Source organism: Canis aureus, chromosome 2, assembly GCF_053574225.1.
Source record: "Canis aureus isolate CA01 chromosome 2, VMU_Caureus_v.1.0, whole genome shotgun sequence".
NCBI classification, from domain to species: domain Eukaryota; kingdom Metazoa; phylum Chordata; class Mammalia; order Carnivora; family Canidae; genus Canis; species Canis aureus.
Window position 1 is genome coordinate 54,824,607 of NC_135612.1, and position 18,911 is coordinate 54,843,517.

Sequence of the window (18,911 nt, forward strand, 5' to 3'; positions counted from 1 at the left end):
GAAAGCTAAATAAGTTTTTGGCAAAATTCCTTTATCAAAAGATATATTTTTTTAAGATTTTATTTATTTATTCCTGAGAGACACAGAGAGAAGCAGAGACATAGAGGGAGAAGCAGGCTCCCCACCGGGAGCCCAATGTGGACTTCAATCCTTGGACTGGGATCACACCCTGAGCCAAAGGCAGACGCTCAACTGCTGAGCCACCCAGACATCCCAAAAGATATTGTTAAAAAAATAAAAGATACTGTTGGACATTGCATAGAATCAATGGCATACAAAGTGGATGAGCACATTGTTTGGAGTTGTCGGGGGCTGCTGGAGAAAGTCATCCAATCATGCTGGGCCCTGGAAACCCATCTCACCACTTTCCCTTCATTTTCATTGATCTGATGAATTAGTTGCCTATTTTTGCATAACAAATTACCCCCAAACATAGAAAATTAATACAACAAACATTATCTCACAATGTTTATGGGCCAGAAATTTGGGACCATCATAGCTGGGTGGCTTGGGCTCAACGTTTTTCATGAAGTTATAGTCAAACTGTCTGGAGGGGCTGCAGTCTCATCTGAAGGCTTAACTGAAGGATCAACTTCCATGCTCCACTCATGTGACTGTTGGTAGGTCTCAATTATTCTTGGACTACTGGATTTAAGCCTCAGTTTCTAGCTGGCTATTAACTCCAGATCTCCTTCAGTTTTGTGCCATGTGGGCCTCTCTTTCAGGCAGCTTGCAACACGGCAGCTATCTTCCATCAGAGTGAATGATCGAAGAGAGAAAGAATCAGTTTAAGAATAGGATTATCAGGGGGATCCCTGGGTGGCTCAGTGGCTTAGTGCCTGCCTTCGGCCCAGGGCGTGATCCTGGAGTCCCGGGATCGAGTTTCACATCAGGATCCCTACATGGAGCCCATTTCTCCCTCTGCCTGTGTCTCTGCCTCTCTCTCTCTCTCTGTCTCTCATGAATAAATAAATAAAATCTTTCTTTTTTTTTTTAATTTATGATAGTCACAGAGAGAGAGAGAGAGAGAGGCAGAGACACAGGCAGAGGGAGAAGCAGGCTCCATGCACTGGGAGCCTGATGTGGGATTCGATCCCGGGTCTCCAGGATCGCGCCCTGGGCCAAAGGCAGGCGCCAAACCGCTGTGCCACCCAGGGATCCCTAAATAAATAAAATCTTAAAAAAAAAAAAAGGACATAAAAAAGCTCAGGCAGAAAATCTCTCATTTCTTCTCTCCCTCAATTTCTTCCCTTTAACTTCTTTTCCTAGCATATAATCATGTTCAAATATATCTTACAAAATTTTTATGCTGAGTGTTTTATGGAGGTATAATTTACATATAGTAAAATGTAGAAGTAGGATGTATACAGCTCAATGAATTTCAAAAGATAGACATAGTCATTTATCACCTATATCCTTTTTCAATTCACTGAAAACTGGTTTCTATCCCCAACCCATGGCTGAAAGCCATAAAATAGCCTCTTAAAATCCCTTTACAGCCTTTGGGTCCCCTTTTCAGTTTGCTGCCTGCCTCTCTGGCTTGTGGTTCTCAGTCTCCATCATGAACTCTTTAGCTTACTCCTTAAATGGAGGAATCCCACTCTACTTCTCATTCTACAGTGTCTCTGGGTGACTTTATCTGTTCTCATGACTTCAACTACCCTCTCTGTGCATTTGCCTCTCTAATATCTATAGCTCTGATCTCCTCCTGGATGTCGACTTTTATGTTAACTGCTTCTGGACATCTCCACTTGGATGTCCAGCAGACATCTCAAAATTACTGTGTCCCAAATGTCACATCTCCCCATCCTCACTACTCCCCATTAAAGACTTGTTCTTTCTCTTATGTTCCAAATCTGTATAAAAGGCACCATCCAATCACAAAAATAAGAGATCTAATTGTTATTCTTGATTCTTCCTTCTCACTTGCCAAATACAATTAGTCACCAATCTTGTTATTCTACTTTCTTAATATCTCTCTTATTCATCCACTTTCTCCAACCCCACTGTCACTACCTTGGTTCATGCTACTTATGCTGATTGTTGCAATGAACTCCTAACCAGTCCTTCAGCCTGTAGTCTTTCTCCCATGTCTTGCCTCACTCCAAACACTTCTCCATACTGCAGCCTGAGTGATTTATTCAAACCATAAATTTTTTAAATTATTTATTTATTTATTTATTTATTTATTTATTTATTCATGATAGACATAGAGAGAGAGAGAAGCAGAGACACAGTAGGAGGGAGAAGCAGGGTCCATGCCGGGAGCCCGACGTGGGACTCGATCCCGGGACTCCAGGATTGCACCCTGGGCCAAAGGCAGGCGCCAAACCGCTGAGCCACCCAGGGATCCCCCTCAAACCATAAATTTGATGATGTTACTTCCTTACGTAAAACTTTTCAGTAGGTCTTCCTGACTTTCAGGATAATGGCCAAATTCTTTAGCATGCTACAAAAGGTATTTTGTGTTCTGGTCCCTGCGTACCTCTCCTGCTGTTCTTACTCTCCTCATGTTTGAGAGTACATAGTTCCCTGAATGCTCCATGCTTTGCTTTTGTGTAAGCTTCTTCCACTGCCTGAAGAGTTCTCCAGGGCAGCCCTGGTGGCTCGGCGGTTTGGCACCGCCTTCAGCCCAGGGCTGGATCCTGGAGACCTGGGATCGAGTCCCATGTCGGGCTCCCTGTGTGGAGCCTGCTTCTCCCTCTGCCTGTGTCTCTGCCTCTCTCTCTCTTTCTCTGTGACTATCATAAATAAATAAAAAATATTTAAAAAAATGAATAAATAAATAAAATCTTAAAAAAAAAAAAAAGAGTTCTCCATCTCACTCCAACACCTTTTATTTCTCCTTGCCTTTCAAATTAAGCTCATGCATCAGGTCCTCTGGGAAGCCTCCACTGCACTTCTACTTGCAGTCTTGCCATCTAATTATGTATCTGTCGCTCTCACCAGACTATGAGTTTCCTGGGGGCAAGGGCCTTCTTACTTATCTTTTTACTCCCAGAATATTACATGAAAGAAACACTCAAAGAAAGTTGTTAAATGAATGAATGGAGATATTAAGGCCCGGGAGGCTTAGCCTGCCCAGAGACAGGTGGATCAAGCCAAACTCTAAGGATAAGATTGTCTTCATTCAGATCTTGGCCACATTCTGGTGGCCCAGAATATGTGCTCAAGGCTGAAACAGGATTTATCAAAGTAAAGAGCAGAAGACATAGCCCTAGTCCTTGAAGAATTTTCGGTATCATTTGCAGCAGAAAAGAAAAATAAATAGAAGCTATCTTAGTGAAAGGAAACAAATAGTTAAGGTATAACTGTCAGCCTATAGAAACTCAAGAGAGGAGGAAGAGTCTTTCAGGCTCTGTCAAAGGACACTTTCTCCTCTATCAAAGGAGACTTCTGAGGGATGCTGGGCCACAGCTGGGCCGGTGTGGCAATGTGAAGGAGGAAGCATAATGTCCAGCACAAACTAGAAATGGGGTTAGGTGTGGAGTGCTTTCTTCCTGTGAGCTTACAGTCTTGAGGAACAGACAGACTGAGCAAGAAATAACTGGGATGAAAAGAATCTGGTAGGAAGGAATAGGACCTAGAGAAATTAATATAAGCTGAGTCGATCTGGAAAGGCTTAATGAAGTTCCCCTGCAGTTCTGGAGCGAAAACAGTGTGTCTTATGAAAATAATTCAGATATGTAGTGATTCCAGATTCTAGGTAAAGACATAAAGCCTAAGGCATTACATTTCCCAAATATGGGACTCTGACATGCTATCTTCTGTGCTCACGGGACTGCCAACCTTCCTGACATATAACTCTTTAGACCCCACCCCATCACTATGGCATGTCTTATATTTTCTTTCGTACATAGCCTGGTGGTCTGCCTGAAGGAAACATCTTTTTATAGAGATTAAGTCAGATTCACTTGGCTTTATTTATTTATTTGAAAGATTTTATTTATTCATGAGAGACACAGAGAGAGAAAGAGAGAGAGAGGCAGAGACACAGGCAGAGGGAGAAGCAGGCTCCATGCAGGGAGTCTGATGTGGGACTCGATCCCAGGACTCCAGGATCAGGCCCTGAGCTGAAGGTGGCGCTAAACCGCTGAGCGCCCCCCCTCCCCCCCTTCCCGGGCTGTCCCTTCACTTGGCTTTTCAGAGATCAACCACTCACTAGCTGCATGATCCTGGGCCAATGGGTTAACTCTTTTTTTTTTTTTTAAGTTTATTTTTATTTGTTTAAGTAATCTCTATACCCAATGTGCAGCTTAAGTTCATAACCCTAAGATCAAGAGCCTCATGCTCTTCAGACTGAGCCAGCCAGTTGCCCCAAGTTAACTCTTTTTTAAAAATTTGTCATATTTTGGGATCCCTGGGTGGCGCAGCGCTTTGGCGCCTGCCTTTGGCCCAGGGCGCAATCCTGGAGACCTGGGATCAAATCCCACGTCGGGCTCCCGGTGCATGGAGCCTGCTTCTCCCTCTGCCTATGTCTCTGCCTCTCTCTCTCTCTGTGTGACTATCATAAATAAAATAAAATAAATTTGTCATATTTTAAAAAATAATTTATTTACTTATTTGTGTATTTGAGAGAGAGAGAATGGTGGGGAGGGTAGAGGGAGATAAGAATCTTGAGCAGACTCTGTGCTGAGTGTGGAGCCCCACATGGGGCTCAATCTCATGACCCTGAGATCATGACCTGAGCCAAAATCAAGGGTTGGATGCTTAACTGACTGAGCCACTCAGGCTCCTATAAGTTAACTCTTTTTTTTTTTTTAATCCTCAGTTTTCTGGGTATAAAGTGGACTAGAAGATCATTTTCATCATTTGAATATTAAACATGTTAATGAGGCTGTTGGATGACAAATGGTAAGTGGACAATGAATGTTAATAATTATTAAAAACAAGAAGTGGGTTCAAACTGATGTCCAAATGCACAGAAAGTCAATCTGTCATAATAGCTGAACCCTGGTTCATCGCTTCTGTACGAATCAAATGTGTCTACCCCCAGAAGCAAAGTTGACTCCATTCTTTAAAAAAAAAAAACCCTATTCAAAATAACCATGATGACCTTCCCAATGAAGGAAGTGGTGGGTGGAAGGGGAAGGTTCCTGTATAACCCTGCTAGAAAGGGAAGTGGCCCAGGAGCATCAAGGCAAACCAGTGCGCAGGTCACACTGAAAGCCTAGTTCTTCCCTGATACCACCTTCCAAAAGGATCCTGTGTGGGTTTGCTGGGAGGACACATCCATCCCAGCCTTCCTTAGCTCAGGTCAGGGGCAAAAGAGATGAGACTTTCTGCCTACTAACCCAATGGCCATGGACATCAGAGAGTCTGATTTTTAAAAGATGCAACAACTCTGTGTTAACAGTGGGTGTCAGGCAGAAATCTCATTCTCCTAAATTAAAGGTGCCTTCTATGCAGAGAGATTACTAGAAGTCACTCAAATCTTCCTGGGAGGTTTCTGGGGAGCTCTCTTAAAAAGTCCTGGACAGCTGCAGGAACAGCCTTCTGAGTTGGTGTGTGTGTATATGCAGCGGGGGTGGGGAGACACCAATTTCCTGTTTGGCCATTCTGCTTTGGCTAAAAGCAGAAAGGGACTCTGTTTTGTTCTATAGGTTCTTAGAGAGGAGAGAGTATGTTGTGAATGTGGAGGTCTTGTGGGGGAAGGATCAATCATGGGGCTGATTTTAGGCTCTCCTCTGACCAGGGCTTATATCTTCTCCATCACTGATGAATTTGCCTTTTGACCTCTTGCATTTTATAATAAATAATAGAGAAACTGAAGCCTTCTAGAAAGGCTCTATCTCTGCTGTTTTTTGTTTTGTTTTGTTTTTGCCACGTCCCATTTACTTCTGTTCTGTATTTCACCTTGCATCCGAATAAACCAAAGAACCTACCTTCCCACTCCAAGGGGGAAGCAAGAAAGTTAATCATTTTCTGAGTTTTGTCCTAGGCCCCCAAACACCTGATAACATCTAAAAAGTACTGGATCCCAAACATGTTCCAGGACATTAGCTTTGAACAAAACTCATCTGATACTGGCATCAACACCCTCTACCTTCAATCATTTATGAAATAACACCTATTGTTCACCTGACACTTGCCTTCGATCAGACCCTAGCCTGGATTCCTGAAGGAACACGTACCCTGAACCCCTTTCCAGTGTAAATTCCTGAACCCAAGCGAGGAAGAGACTCACTCACTTTTCCTGACTCTCCCAGACACTCTGTCTGCTATATCTATCACTTACGCTATTCAGTAAACTCCGTTCTCACTTCCTCCTGGCTTCTGTTTTATTTCTCCTGCACATAGCCAGAGACCCTTTTGGCTGGTCCTAAAGGACCCCCTCTGGGTCCTCAGATCTGGCCTGCCTCCAACAACTTGATAGTTTAAAGGATCTTTTTGGGAATCTGTTGAGGCAGTAAATCACCACTGGAAATGTGGTTTGTGTAAATCTGGATTTGAATATAATGTTCTCCTAATGCAACTGCATTAAAAAATATGATCATTAGTGATCATTTATACATGCACTCAAGTAAAAAAAAAACACTTACCTAAAGGCTGCTATGTAGCCTGTCTTCTAGGTGCTGGTGGCTGAAACCGCATGATTAGGCCACTGCTTCCCTCAATTCATTTGATCTGACATTCCTTGCTAGTCCCTCATCCTACAATTCAGGCATTTGCAAACACTTGCAGCCCCAAGATATGACAAAGGGGCTAATCAAGTGAGCTCTGAAGCCAAGCTGCTCTACTCCTTCCAAACTGTTTGATTCTGGACAAGTCATTTTAAAGTGACATAACCTCTCTGCACCTCCATTTCTTTACCTGTAAACAGGCATTGTGGGACCTAGGGGCTTCTATGGAGATAAAGTGAGCTTAGAATATGAACTATGAGACTAGAGCCTGACACTTAGTAAATAATGATCATCATTATCATCAGAATGTCCTTCCATTTGGAGGCCTGACAATCCTACTTTTGTCAGATTCTGTTTCAGTGGGAAGGCCACACAGACCTCCCCCAAGGCAGAGTTAACATCTGTTCATTAGTTCTACTCCTGTATTTTATATGTACTTTTATATGACCTTTATTACATAGAAGTTTGATTGCGTTCAAATTTCTGAATCAAAAAGAAGTCTTCAGGGCCTGACATGATCGGAAAAGAGAGTAATCACTATAGGAGAACTTCTTGCTTGTCTAGAAGATGGCTTACCAAAGAACAGACTCCTCCCTACAGAGAACACAGTGCTGGTGACCAGAGGGGAGATGGGTGGGATGAATGGGAGAAGTAGGTGATGGAGTTCAAGCATACACTTACCATGATGAGCACTGAGTAATATGTGGATGTGTTCAATCACTATACTGTACACCTGAAGCTACTATCACACTGCATGTTAACTATACTGGAATTAAAAAGAGAAAGAGAGAGAAAAAAAAAAGAAAAAAGAGTAGCTCATTAACTCATCTGAGTGTGTCACTAGTAAACTTGGACTGAACTGGTGAAGGAATATTTTCAGGGTGGAGTGCTTCCTGTCCTGGCCCTGCCTATAACCCATTTGTCAACATCCTGCCTCCCAGCCCGCACTATTGACTGGGCTGCCTGGAGAATGATGCCTGATACCAGCATTTCTTCTTGGCTGGGAGACTAACCACAGGGAACTGCTTTCAGTTCCACAAAAGGCTTCTGGGCCTTCCTTACCACGGCTCTTTCTGCCTCCAGCATTTTCCACCTCTCCCTTCTCCCTTTTGCTTAGTGGCTCTTCCTTCCATCTTCCTCTCTCTTTTCTGATCTCCTGAGATAGATTCCATTATTTTCCCAGGTGGCCGCTCAGCTCCTCATGCTGGCCCATTCACGACACTTACTACATTTTATTGTAACAATTTCTCTGGCTTTTCTGCTAAATTGCAGGTTTCACAAGCCAGGAACTGTGGCTAGAAGACTAACCCCAGGCACAGTCCCTGACCTATAGGTGATGTGTAGTAACTGGTGCTGGGAGCAAATGTGAATGAATGAGTGAATTAACAGAAGGAGTAAATGCTTGGTAGCAGGCACCCACCTGTGTCATTGTCTTTTTATCTTTCCAAGTGATTCTGTGCACTGTGGGGCTTTAAAAAAAAAAAAGAAAAAAAAAAAAAAGCCTCAGCATCTCTCAAGGAAAGGAAGAAAATTGATCAGGAGACCAATACCTGAAACATTTAGGATTACAAACTAAAGACTCAGCATCTGAAAGTTTTCTCCCACTCCCTTCAAAATCCAGCCCTTTTCAATTCAACATGTTTTAAGAGAAAAAAAGTTGGGCAGCCCGGGTGGCTCAGCGGTTTAGCACCGCCTTCAGCCCAGGGTGTAATTCTGGAGGTCCAGGATTGAGTCCCATGTCGGGCTCCCTGCTTGGAGCCTGCTTCTCCCTCTGCCTGTGTCTCTGCCTCTCTCTCTCTCTGTCTCTGTGTCTCTCATGAATGAATAAATAAATAAAATCTTAAAAAAAGAGAGAGAAAGTAAAAGAAAAAATATATATAGACAAATGCTTTAAGGTCAGAATGTTAAGTATGGTTCTCTCTAAGTCTATGTTGACTGACACAGAGGCCACTAGCCAGAGAGGCCACTGACCACTCCAAAGGAGGCTAGTTCAGGTTGACATGTACTGCAAGTGCAAGACACATTCTAGATCTTGAAGGCATAACATGAAAAAAAGAATTTAAACTATTGGTCATATTGTAGTCATATGATTATAAGTTGAAATGATAGTTGTTGTTGTTCTTCTTCTACTACTTCTTTTTTCATTAATTAGTAGGCACCACGACCAGAAAGGGGCTTGAACTCACTGCTTCAGGATCAAGAGGAACATGCTCGGCCATGCATGAGCCTGCATGGCTCAGTGGGTTAAATGTCTGCCTTCAGCTCAGATCATGATCCCAGGGTCCTGGGATTGAGTCCCACGTTGGGAGTCCCTGCACGGCAGGGAGCCTGCTTCTCCCTCTCCTTCCCACTTGTGCTCTCTCTCTCACTATCTCTGTCTCTCTGTCTCTCTCAAGTAAATAAATAAAATTAAAAAAAAAAAAAAAAAGAATCTCATGCTTCACTGAGTTAGCCAAGTGCCCTAGTAGTACTTCTGATATATTCAGTTAAATAAAACACACTCAATTTGATTTCACTTGTTTCTCTTCATTGTTTTTAATAGGGCTACTAGATAACTTAAAATGGCATTTGAGGGGCACCTGGGTGACTCAGTGGCTGAGTGTCTCCCTTTGGCTCAGTTCAAAATCCAAGGGTCCTGGAATCAAGTCCTGCATCAGGCTCCCCACAGGGAGCCTGCTTCTCCCTCTGCCTGTGTCTCTGCCTCTCTCTGTGTGTCTCTCATGAATAAATAAAATCTTTAAAAAAACAAAAAGGCATTTGTGAGCACGTAGAGGTTAGTTTGCAAGCGGGATCAGGTGGTTACCTCCTTTCTGCTCAGAGCTGCTTTTTTTTTTTTTTTTTTCCAGTCCTTTCCTGGTCTGCTGGTTGCGCTTGAACCCTGGCATTTTCTTCACTGCCTTTGGTGTGACCTCCAGGGCTGGGACTTTGGTGTGGCAATAGGGTCTGCTCCATGTGTCCTGACCTTGGGTCCTGTTTGCCCAATTACTTACCACAGCCCTCAGTTTTTGTCTCTGGCCCTGGCCTGTGACCTGACCGTAACACTACACAGTTCCCTTTGGGCTCTGGTTTGGTTGTGGTTTTCTCTGTGTTCCCTGCATGTGGGAGTTTGGCAAAAAGAAACGAAATCTGTTCTTCAGGCAGTTATTTTGAAATCACCTATTGGAAAATATCAATAGATGAAAAATATAGTATAAAATGCTGCAAGTTGATCATTATAATAAACAACTTGTCAACATATACAAACTGTTTCCCCTCTGTTCTCTTGAGTTCACGAAGATTGATTCTCCCACAAAGCAACCATTTGGGTAGAGGGTTGAGTGAATCAGTTGGACCACATAACTGTTCTGAGTCTTCAGCTAACTTTCTCGGCCATGTCCAATGAGTTCTTTCACTTCAGAAAGGTCAGCTCAGTCCTCTGGCTTGAACTTACTTCTTTTCTTTTTTTTTTTTTTTTTAATTTTTTTTTTTTTTGAATTAACTTTCTATGTCAAGTTAGGCTTTCCCAATCATGCCAACTTTAAAAGTCCTTATGCTTATACATGTGAGTGGGAAGGAGAATAACTCTAAATAAACACAAATTTCAAGCACAAATGTGTCTTCCAAATCTTTACCTGGGTGCCAAGGGAAGTATTTCTCCTCCTCGTTACCATTAACTTTTCTGCCTGCCTGTGGTATACGGGCCAGTAAGCATTGGTGCTTTGGAGTGATACGACCTAGGTTTTTTTTTTTTTTTTCTTTTAAAGATTTTATTCATTTGTTAATGAGAGACAGACAGAGAGAGAGAGAGAGAGAGAGAGAGAGAGAGAGGCAGAGACACAGGCAGAGGGAGAAGCAGGCTCCGTGCAGGGAGCCTGATGTGGGACTCTATCCCAGGTCTCCAGGATCAGGCCCTGGGCTGAAGGCGGCGCCAAACCGCTGAGCCACCCCGGCTGACTGATGACCTAGGTTTAAATCCTGGTTCTGTCACACACTAGCAGTGTGATTTGGGGCAAGTCACTGAACTTCTCTAAGCCTCAGTCTTCTCCTCTATATATTGGGGATAACATCATCTCATGGAAAACACATGGCCCAGAGGAGCTGTTTATTACATTATTAGCCACTGACCAGGGGCCTCACTCCTCCCTTTCCTGCTAACATCTACCACAGCTGCCTTTGGCTTAAAAAATTATATATATCGGGGTACCTGGGTGGCTCAGTGGTTGAGTGTCTACCTTCGGCTCAGGATGTGATCCTGAGGTCCTGGGATCGATAGGGTCTGGCATTGGGCTTCCTGCAGGGAGCCTGCTTCTCCCTCTGCCTATGTCTCTGCCTCTCTCTCTGTGTCTTTCATGAATAAATAAATAAAATCTTTAAAAAATTATATATATCATATGTATACACATATGTATCTTTCCTGACTTTTAGAAAGAAAAATATGCCCCACTTGACTCTCTTTTTGGTTAATGCCTTACTTTCTTCCTCATTCCATAGTCAGATCTTAGATGGTGAATAGCTTACTGCCGTCCTTTCTTTCCCTTCTTCCCAACCATGTATCATCTGCTCTGGCACTAGCGTGATCCTCAAGATACCACTTCAGCAGTGACCAGTCGGTTGGCAACCCCAGTGGTGCCCTGTCCATCCCTGTGCTTCCTGACTTCACTCAGTGCTCACTGCCCCTTCTTGAGATGGTTTTCTTGTCCTGTAGTTCTAATGACCACCAGAAATTTCCCAGACAGATCAGTGTCCCTATAAACTCATGGGCACTGAGTGATCCGTTGTAATCTCACCTCCTCTACTGGCTATCCCCTCTTTAAAATGCTAAATTGCTGGAGACTTGAGACTAGTCCTCCGTCTTCAGACCTTCCACCAGCCCCTGCTCCCTGCCCCTCCCCCACGGGTGACATTCCTTCTCATTGGCCTGTGGTTACTAGGAGCCAGCACCTGCAGCCACACCACAGCCAACTCCTCCCCTCCAGCTCACAAGCGGAAGTGGCTTCCCAGCTAAAGCAAGACCCTCCACCTCTACCCTAGAGCCCTCCCTTAGGCCTTCTGGGCACCTTTAGGGGAAAGGACAGATCATTAGTGATTTGCCTTCAGCCTTTCCCACTCCACTATGTCCTCCCAGCAGCATTTAGGATCTCATCCATCTTTATTTTTAAAAATTTGTTTTAAATATTTTATTTATTTATTTGACAGAGAAGAGAGAGAGGGAGCGACCAAGTGAGAGAGCGCATACAAGTAGGGAGCCCAAAGAAGGACTCAATCTCAGGACCCTGATATCATGACCTGAGCTGGAGGCAGATACTCAACTTACAGAGCCACCCAGATGCCCCAGGGATCTCATTCATCTTTAAAAAATTATATTTTTTCTTTGCCCTCACTTCCCCCTCTAGTTACTGCCTTCTCTCCCCTCCTCCATTTTAGCCAAAGCTCTTGAAATCAAGCCCATGCTCTCTGCTTCCTCCTTTTGCTTTCCACTCTGGTTTCTGCCTTAAGGCTCTGCCAAGGGCTCCCTCCATGCCTTGAATTCCAAGTGCTTTATTGGGATGTAGGATTCCCTTAAAAATGAGGGTGGTAATAGTCCTGTCTCTGTGAAACACCTGCAGAGTGCAAATGGATTTTGCAAACTAGCCAAGGTCATCTGGCAAGGGTTTGAAACTAGCCAGTTGGGCTTAGAGTCTGTGCTGTTTGTTGACCACCATGCCACACTGTACTCGGTGCTTCAAACTGGATGGTGTCTGTGCCCAGCCCTCGGCACGGTGCCTTGCATATAGTAGGAGACGCACCAACATGTCTGAGTGAATGAACTCATACTGCCACCACGGTTCTTTGTCTCTTGCTCTTAGAATAACCCACTGATCAAAGGTTTTTAAAAATTGCAGGGGCAAAGGCTTCTGGCTGACTCGGTCGATTGGTGGAGCATATGACTCTTGATCTTGGGGCCATAAGTTTGAGCCCCACAGTGGGTTTAGAAATGACTTAAATAAATAAAACTAAAAAAATAAAAAGCTTAAAAAGTCTAGGGGCGGGGCAGCCTGGGTTGCTCAGCGGTTTAGCGCTGCCTTCGGCTCAGGTTGTGATCCTGGAGTCCCGAGATCGAGTCCCGCGTTGGGCTCCCTGCATGGAGCCTACTTCTCCCTTTGCCTGTGTTTCTGCCCACCCCCTCTGTCTCTCATGAATAAATAAATAAAATAAAATCTTTTTAAAAAAGTGAAGGGGCTGAGGTTTATGTATATTTTTCTGAAAGAAGGCTTCATTTTCATTAATGCCCCCCCAAAGGTTAATAACTTCTTGATTCATTCATTTCTCTCTCTTTGGTTTTAGTTTCCCCATCCTCCTTCCTTACACTGTACACTGCCATTAAATGACTAGATTGCCAGCATTTTTATTTATTTATTTATTATTTTTAAAATTTTTATTTATTTATGATAGTCACAGAGAGAGAGAGAGAGAGAGAGAGAGAGGCAGAGACACAGGCAGAGGGAGAAGCAGGATCCATGCACCGGGAGCCCGATGTGGGATTCGATCCCGGGTCTCCAGGATTGCGCCCTGGGCCAAAGGCAGGCGCCAAACCGCTGCGCCACCCAGGGATCCCCTTATTTATATTTTTTTATATCAGCGTTTTAATTTAATTCTGTCGCTGGTAAAAATGTAAGAACAAATAACCCCCCTGTACCAAAAGTAGCTCTGAGTGCCTCATCGGCTGGCTGCCTCCAAGATAAAAATCAAACACTTTGGTGCAATGGCTAAGACTTTGAGTTATCAAGCCCCAGAACTTTTTACCAGTACTATCGTTCATTTTTCCCCTCCTTGAATCTTCTGTTCCAGTCCAACTGAAGTCTTGTGCCTTTGAAACGTCTGTTCTGACCCACATTTCAGTAGTTCCTTCCGTAGCAATGTGTTAGATTCTTGATCTAAGCCTGGACTTCTCCTGGGGCTGATAATATGAGGATGACTACTACACAGTCCTTACTTTTGAGAAACTATCTAATCTGGGAGACATACGTGAAAGCAAAATCCCCAAGTTGGTTGGGAAGACAAACTCATGGGAGTTATTCCTGCTTGGAGGTGGGGAGGGTCTGACATACAGGAGGCTTTCTCTAAGCTAGATGTGTCTGTCTGTATTCTTTATACATTTCTTTTATGACAAGCATGCATTAATTTTGTAACCAGGAAAAAAGTCTTAACAGGTAAAGACTGTGATTCACTCAATTCTGACTCTTGAATGCCAAGAGGAAAAAAACCTGTAATCGCCCAAGAATTAGTAAAATTAGGGGCACCTGGCTGGTTTAGTTGGTGAAGCATGTGATTCTTGATCTCTAGGTTGTGAGTAATGGGCAGAAAAGATAAGAAAAGGTGCATGATAAAGGGGTTAGACATTATTCCACATTGTAAGCAAACAAGAGCTTTGGAGGATTTTAAGCAGGGTACTGACATGATTCATTTCAGGAAGATTCTCACCACAGAGTGGAGGACTAGTTGGAGGGTGCTGGAGGAAGTAAGGTATTGTGATCTTTGTCCAGGTGAGAGATACACATGGCCTAATTTACTCAGGAGTCCTGGTGTGTGTGTGTGTGTGTGTGTGTGTGTGTGTGTGTATGTGCGCGCGTGCGTGCGTGCGGGGCGGGGGACCTCTAAGTTAAGAGGTTTTTAAGACATAGAATGGGCAGAATTTTATTTTCCTGCTTTCCCATATCTTTATAACACTTATCATTTCTTGACATATTTACTTATCTATGGTCTGTCTCCCCCCACCAGGATGTAAATTGCAGGAGAGCAAGGATATTAATTTTGTTCCCTACTCAATCCCCAGGGCCTAACAGTTCCTGGCACATGATAGGTACTAAACAATTATTTGTTGAAGGCATACAGTTTAGCTAGGAAGGAGAAATATAGGGTAATAGCCAATAGGGGAAGATTTCCAAACTCTAGTCTAATTTAGCTCCTGTATCTCCTATTAATCTCTTCCAGAGCTCAGTCTCCAGTTAAGTGTTTGCCCCAAAATAAAATGTGTCTGCTTCTGCCTCTCGTCCTTGTCTCAGCCTGAGCTAACAATCTTTCCTGTTCCCTCTACATTCCCTACCTGCCCTCCAGCTACCTCTACTTTTTCCTCTGTAGAAACCCTGGTTTTCTGGATTCCCTTAAGATCCTTGGCCAGATGCTTAGACAGTTTTCATATTTTTTAAAAAGATTTTTATTTTTATATTATTTTATTTTTTAAAGATTTTATTTGTTTACTCATGAGAGAGAGAGAGAGAGAGAGGCAGAGACACAGGCAGAGGGAGAAGGGAGCTTGATGCGGGTCTTGATCCCAGGATCCTGGGATCTTGCCCTGAGCGGAAGGCAGCTCAACCGCTGAGCCACTCAGGCGTCCCTAAAAAGATTTTTATTTATTTATGAGAGACACAGAGACATAGGCAGAGGGAGAAGCAGGCTCCCTGTGGGGAACCTGATGTGGGACTCGATCCCAGGACCCTGGCTGGGATCACGCTGAGCCAAAGGCAGATGCTCAACCACTGAGCCACCCAGGTGCCCCAATGAGTTCTCACATTGTTATACGATCACATACCTGCTAGATACTCTGCCTTTGTCTTTCTAGATCCACACTCTGTCCTTTTCCAGAGGCTGGCCTTGAAGGACACTGTCATCTGGGCTCACTTGCCCTTAGGCTCCCACTTGGATTTAGCCAGTGGGGGAGGTACCATAGGAGACCTGAGGGCAAGAGAGAGAGGTAGGGCTGCATTTCTGTAAGTTCCTATTGGCTCTCTTTCCTTCAGCTATTGTTCTCACGAAGTACTAGTTTCAGGCCTCTGGCTGATAATGGCTTCTCAGCAGATGCCAGTCCCGGGTTGCTTTACTATCCCTTGTTGGTTTCAACCCTGCCCGCATCTTTGTATATGGTCCCTTCATTAGCTCTCTTCAGTTACACATTTTGAGCAGGCCATCTGTTTCCTGCTGATCTTGGAGGATACAAAAGCAAAGATACAGAATTCTATCTTTTTTGAAAAGTTGAAATATGATTCACGAAATTCACCCTTTTAAAGTATACAGTTCAGTTTCAGGTTCCTAGTAGAGTAGAACAAATTGTATCTTTTCCCAAATAATATGCAATCAAATGTTTTCCAAGTTACTCCTTTCTGCTTACTCAGTGGTAAGTTACACAATGTTATACATAGTTAAGTTACTCCAACTTTTACATCACAAATAAGGCTATAGTAAATATTGTACATGTAGCCATTCTCTTCTTTGGGGGAGGGTTATTTCCCCGAGGAAAAGTTTCCAGGAGTGGTCTGAGTCAAAGGGCCCACATCTCTTTTAAGGCTCTTCAGAAATAAAGTAAATTGCTTCTTAAAAGGATGATACCAATTCACATTGCCACAGCTTTCTCTGAATGTACCAGTTACATCATCTTATTCGAACTGAATAGTGTAGAAGGTATATATATTTTGGCAATGTAGTATGTGATATTACCGTTTGAGTTTCTTTGATAGCTATACCAACCCTAAGCCATTTAAAGCCGTGTTTAGCTATATGGGAATGCAGGGACAGTGATCTTGGGGGGATTATTAAATGGATAAATGATGGAAGAATGTTAAGATAAATTACACAGAACTGGTCATACTGGTCTAGGAGCATTAATGGCTCTCTTTTAATGGACTCTTTGGAATCAACACTTTCCATTCCTCCAATTAAACATATTGACTACTACCCATGACCTATTGAATGCTTTCATCTCTGGAATTCCTACACACTTCTCCCTATCAGTTGAATTAGATGCCTAACAAGAGTCTGTTGTGTTTGGTCCCAAACCTCCTTATGACAGATGTATTCCAAGTGTAATTAATTTAAGTTACACAAACTGATGAAACATAAGCATGAAAAGAAAGAGTTGTTTCTATGAAATGTCAGTTGAATGCTTTGGATATATTAGCTAACAACCAGTTGAAAATTACTGTCAAACCAGATGTGGGTGAAACAATTACAGAGGATTTTTTTTTTTTTAAAGGAGAAGCCTTCACTTACATTGCTTTGCAAGAAATTTTAAGTTCTTAGTCAACTTTAAAGAAACAAATTGGAAAGCACAGAAAATACACCGTAGATAGGATTTATGTAAGAAAGGGCTCAAGAACACTCTAATCAGCAATCTTGCTCAAAGAAAAGGTTTGGCCTCACATCAAAAGATTGGCAAATGGGTGTTCCTTGTGTTTTGTTTTGTTTTTTTAGATTTTATTTATTTATTCTTGAGAGATACAGATAGAGGCAGAGGCATAGGCAGAAGGAGAAGCAGGCTCCCTGTGGGGAGCCTGATGCGGAACTCGATCCAAGGACCCCAGAATCATGACCTGATCCAAAGGCAGATGCTCAACCATGAGCTGCCCAGGCGCCCCTGTTCCTTATAGGTTTTATGTGACAATGAGATGTAAAGGTATGGATTTGCCATTTTAAAAATAATTCACTGATTAATATACTTTTCTGTTCAACTAACTATTGGGTCAGATCTAATTTGTTTGGGCAAGGATAGGTCCTTATTCCCTGACTTTGATTTGTTTTCATAGGAGGGCAGGTAGGAGAGAATTTGTCCTGGACTTACCTAACTGGTGAATTTGGATCTGCCTGCCCTCGGAGAGAGTGCAAGCTTCTCTAATCAGATCTAATCAGACATAGTAAAAGTGCTAGGCCCCCTCAAGGGGGAGAGTGGAATTCTGGGGGAGATCATTTTAATTCAGAGAATATTAAAAAGCATACTGGTAATCAGCCAATCCACCTTCTTGAGTTCAGCTTTATTGGTGATAGAGTTGTAATTTCATCTTCTCATTGGGTCTGGACTTAGAAGAAAGGGATGGTACTTACTGTCCCTATCATATTCCAACAGTGGTGGATAAGATAGCTTCTGTGTACTGTCACAATCAAGATACATTATTTTACCTTTTATTTTTTTTAAGATTTTATTTATTCATGAGAGACACACACAGTGAGTGAGAGAGAGAGAGGGAGAGAGAGAGAGAAGCAGAGACACAGAGGGAGAAGAGCAGGCTCCATGCAGGGAGCCTGATGTGGGACCCGATCCTGGGACTCCAGGATCACGCCCTGGGCCGAAGGCAGGTGCTAAACCGCTGAGCCACGTGGGATCCCTCCCTTTTATTTTAGTCTGTGATTCTGTTCATGCAAATGAAAAGTTGTCGCTGGTTTACAGGTGGTGGTCTAGCCTTGTCTGAAGTTCAATCTGCATCTCAAGCTACACAAAGAAGAAAACATTTATGGCTCCTGAGAAATACTGGTATCAGGTAATATTTGCTAAGAAGGGAAGAGAAACCCAAACATGGCTTGTGCCAATTCTTTTGTCCCCGCCCCCACCATATCCTGAGAGAGGCTTGACTGTCCTGTTGATTTCTGGGACCTGTAAACATGCAAACCTGCAAACTTAAGGTCACTATCTGTATGGCTATTTAAATGAGACTGGTAAACACAGAAGGGAATATCCCTAGCCTCTTTTCAATGTTCTTTGAGGCATTTTGTAACCCTATAGTGGGTCATAAGATCAATGTAGTAGGTCCTGACCAGTATTTAAAAAGAAATAAAAATAATCAAGTTGAGGGACACCTGGGTGGCTCAGTGGTTGAGCATCTGCCTTTGGCTCAGGATGTGATCTGGAGTCCTGGGATTGAGTCCCACATCAGGCTCTCCCTGGAGGGAGCCTGCTTCACACTCTGCCTATTTCTTTTCCTTTTTTTTTTTTTAATCTCTTTTTAAAATTTTGTATTTATTTATGACAGTCACACAGAGAGAGAGAGAGGGAGAGAGGCAGAGACACAGGCAGAGGGAGAAGCAGGCTCCATGCACTGGGAGCCCGACGTGGGATTCGATCCCGGGTCTCCAGGATCGCACCCTGGGCCAAAGGCAGGCGCCAAACCGCTGCGCCACCCAGGGATCCCGTACTCTATTTCTCTGGCTCTCTCTCTCTCTCTGTGTCTCATGGAAAAATAAAGTCTTTGAAAAAAAAGAAAAAAAATCAAGTTAAAAATATCAGCCAGCAGTGCCTAAGAGTAATATTTCATGAAACTTCTGTCTCAGAGGTATATTTGTGTACATGCATGTGTATATTCTGGGTTGAGATGTGCAATATATTTTGCATAGAGGGCCAGAGTTAAAAACATTAGCCAAAAATATTATTCAGCGATAAAAAATGAAGGAAATCCTGCCATTTTTGACAATATGGATGAATCTTGAGGGCATTATGCTAAGTGAAATAAGTCAGAGAAAGACAAATACTGTATGACCTCACTCATCTGTGGAATCTAAAAAAAGCCA

At 43.1% G+C, this 18,911-nt stretch overlaps 1 protein-coding gene across 4 annotated transcripts in view; it reads left to right on the plus strand.

Moving 5' to 3' along the window:
- ZNF592 (zinc finger protein 592) overlaps positions 1 to 18,911 on the plus strand; it is a 75,758-nt gene that overhangs the window by 6,023 nt on the left and 50,824 nt on the right. For 3 of the 4 annotated variants that reach the window (XM_077873260.1, XM_077873251.1, XM_077873212.1), the window contains 2 exons: positions 4,772 to 4,854; positions 17,797 to 17,887. In XM_077873260.1, coding sequence (XP_077729386.1) covers positions 4,845 to 4,854; positions 17,797 to 17,887 — 101 coding nt within the window. In that variant the 5' untranslated portion in view covers positions 4,772 to 4,844. Of the gene's footprint in view, positions 1 to 4,771; positions 4,855 to 17,796; positions 17,888 to 18,911 lie in introns of those variants that run through there. The other variant, XM_077873213.1, reaches the window with a different exon arrangement.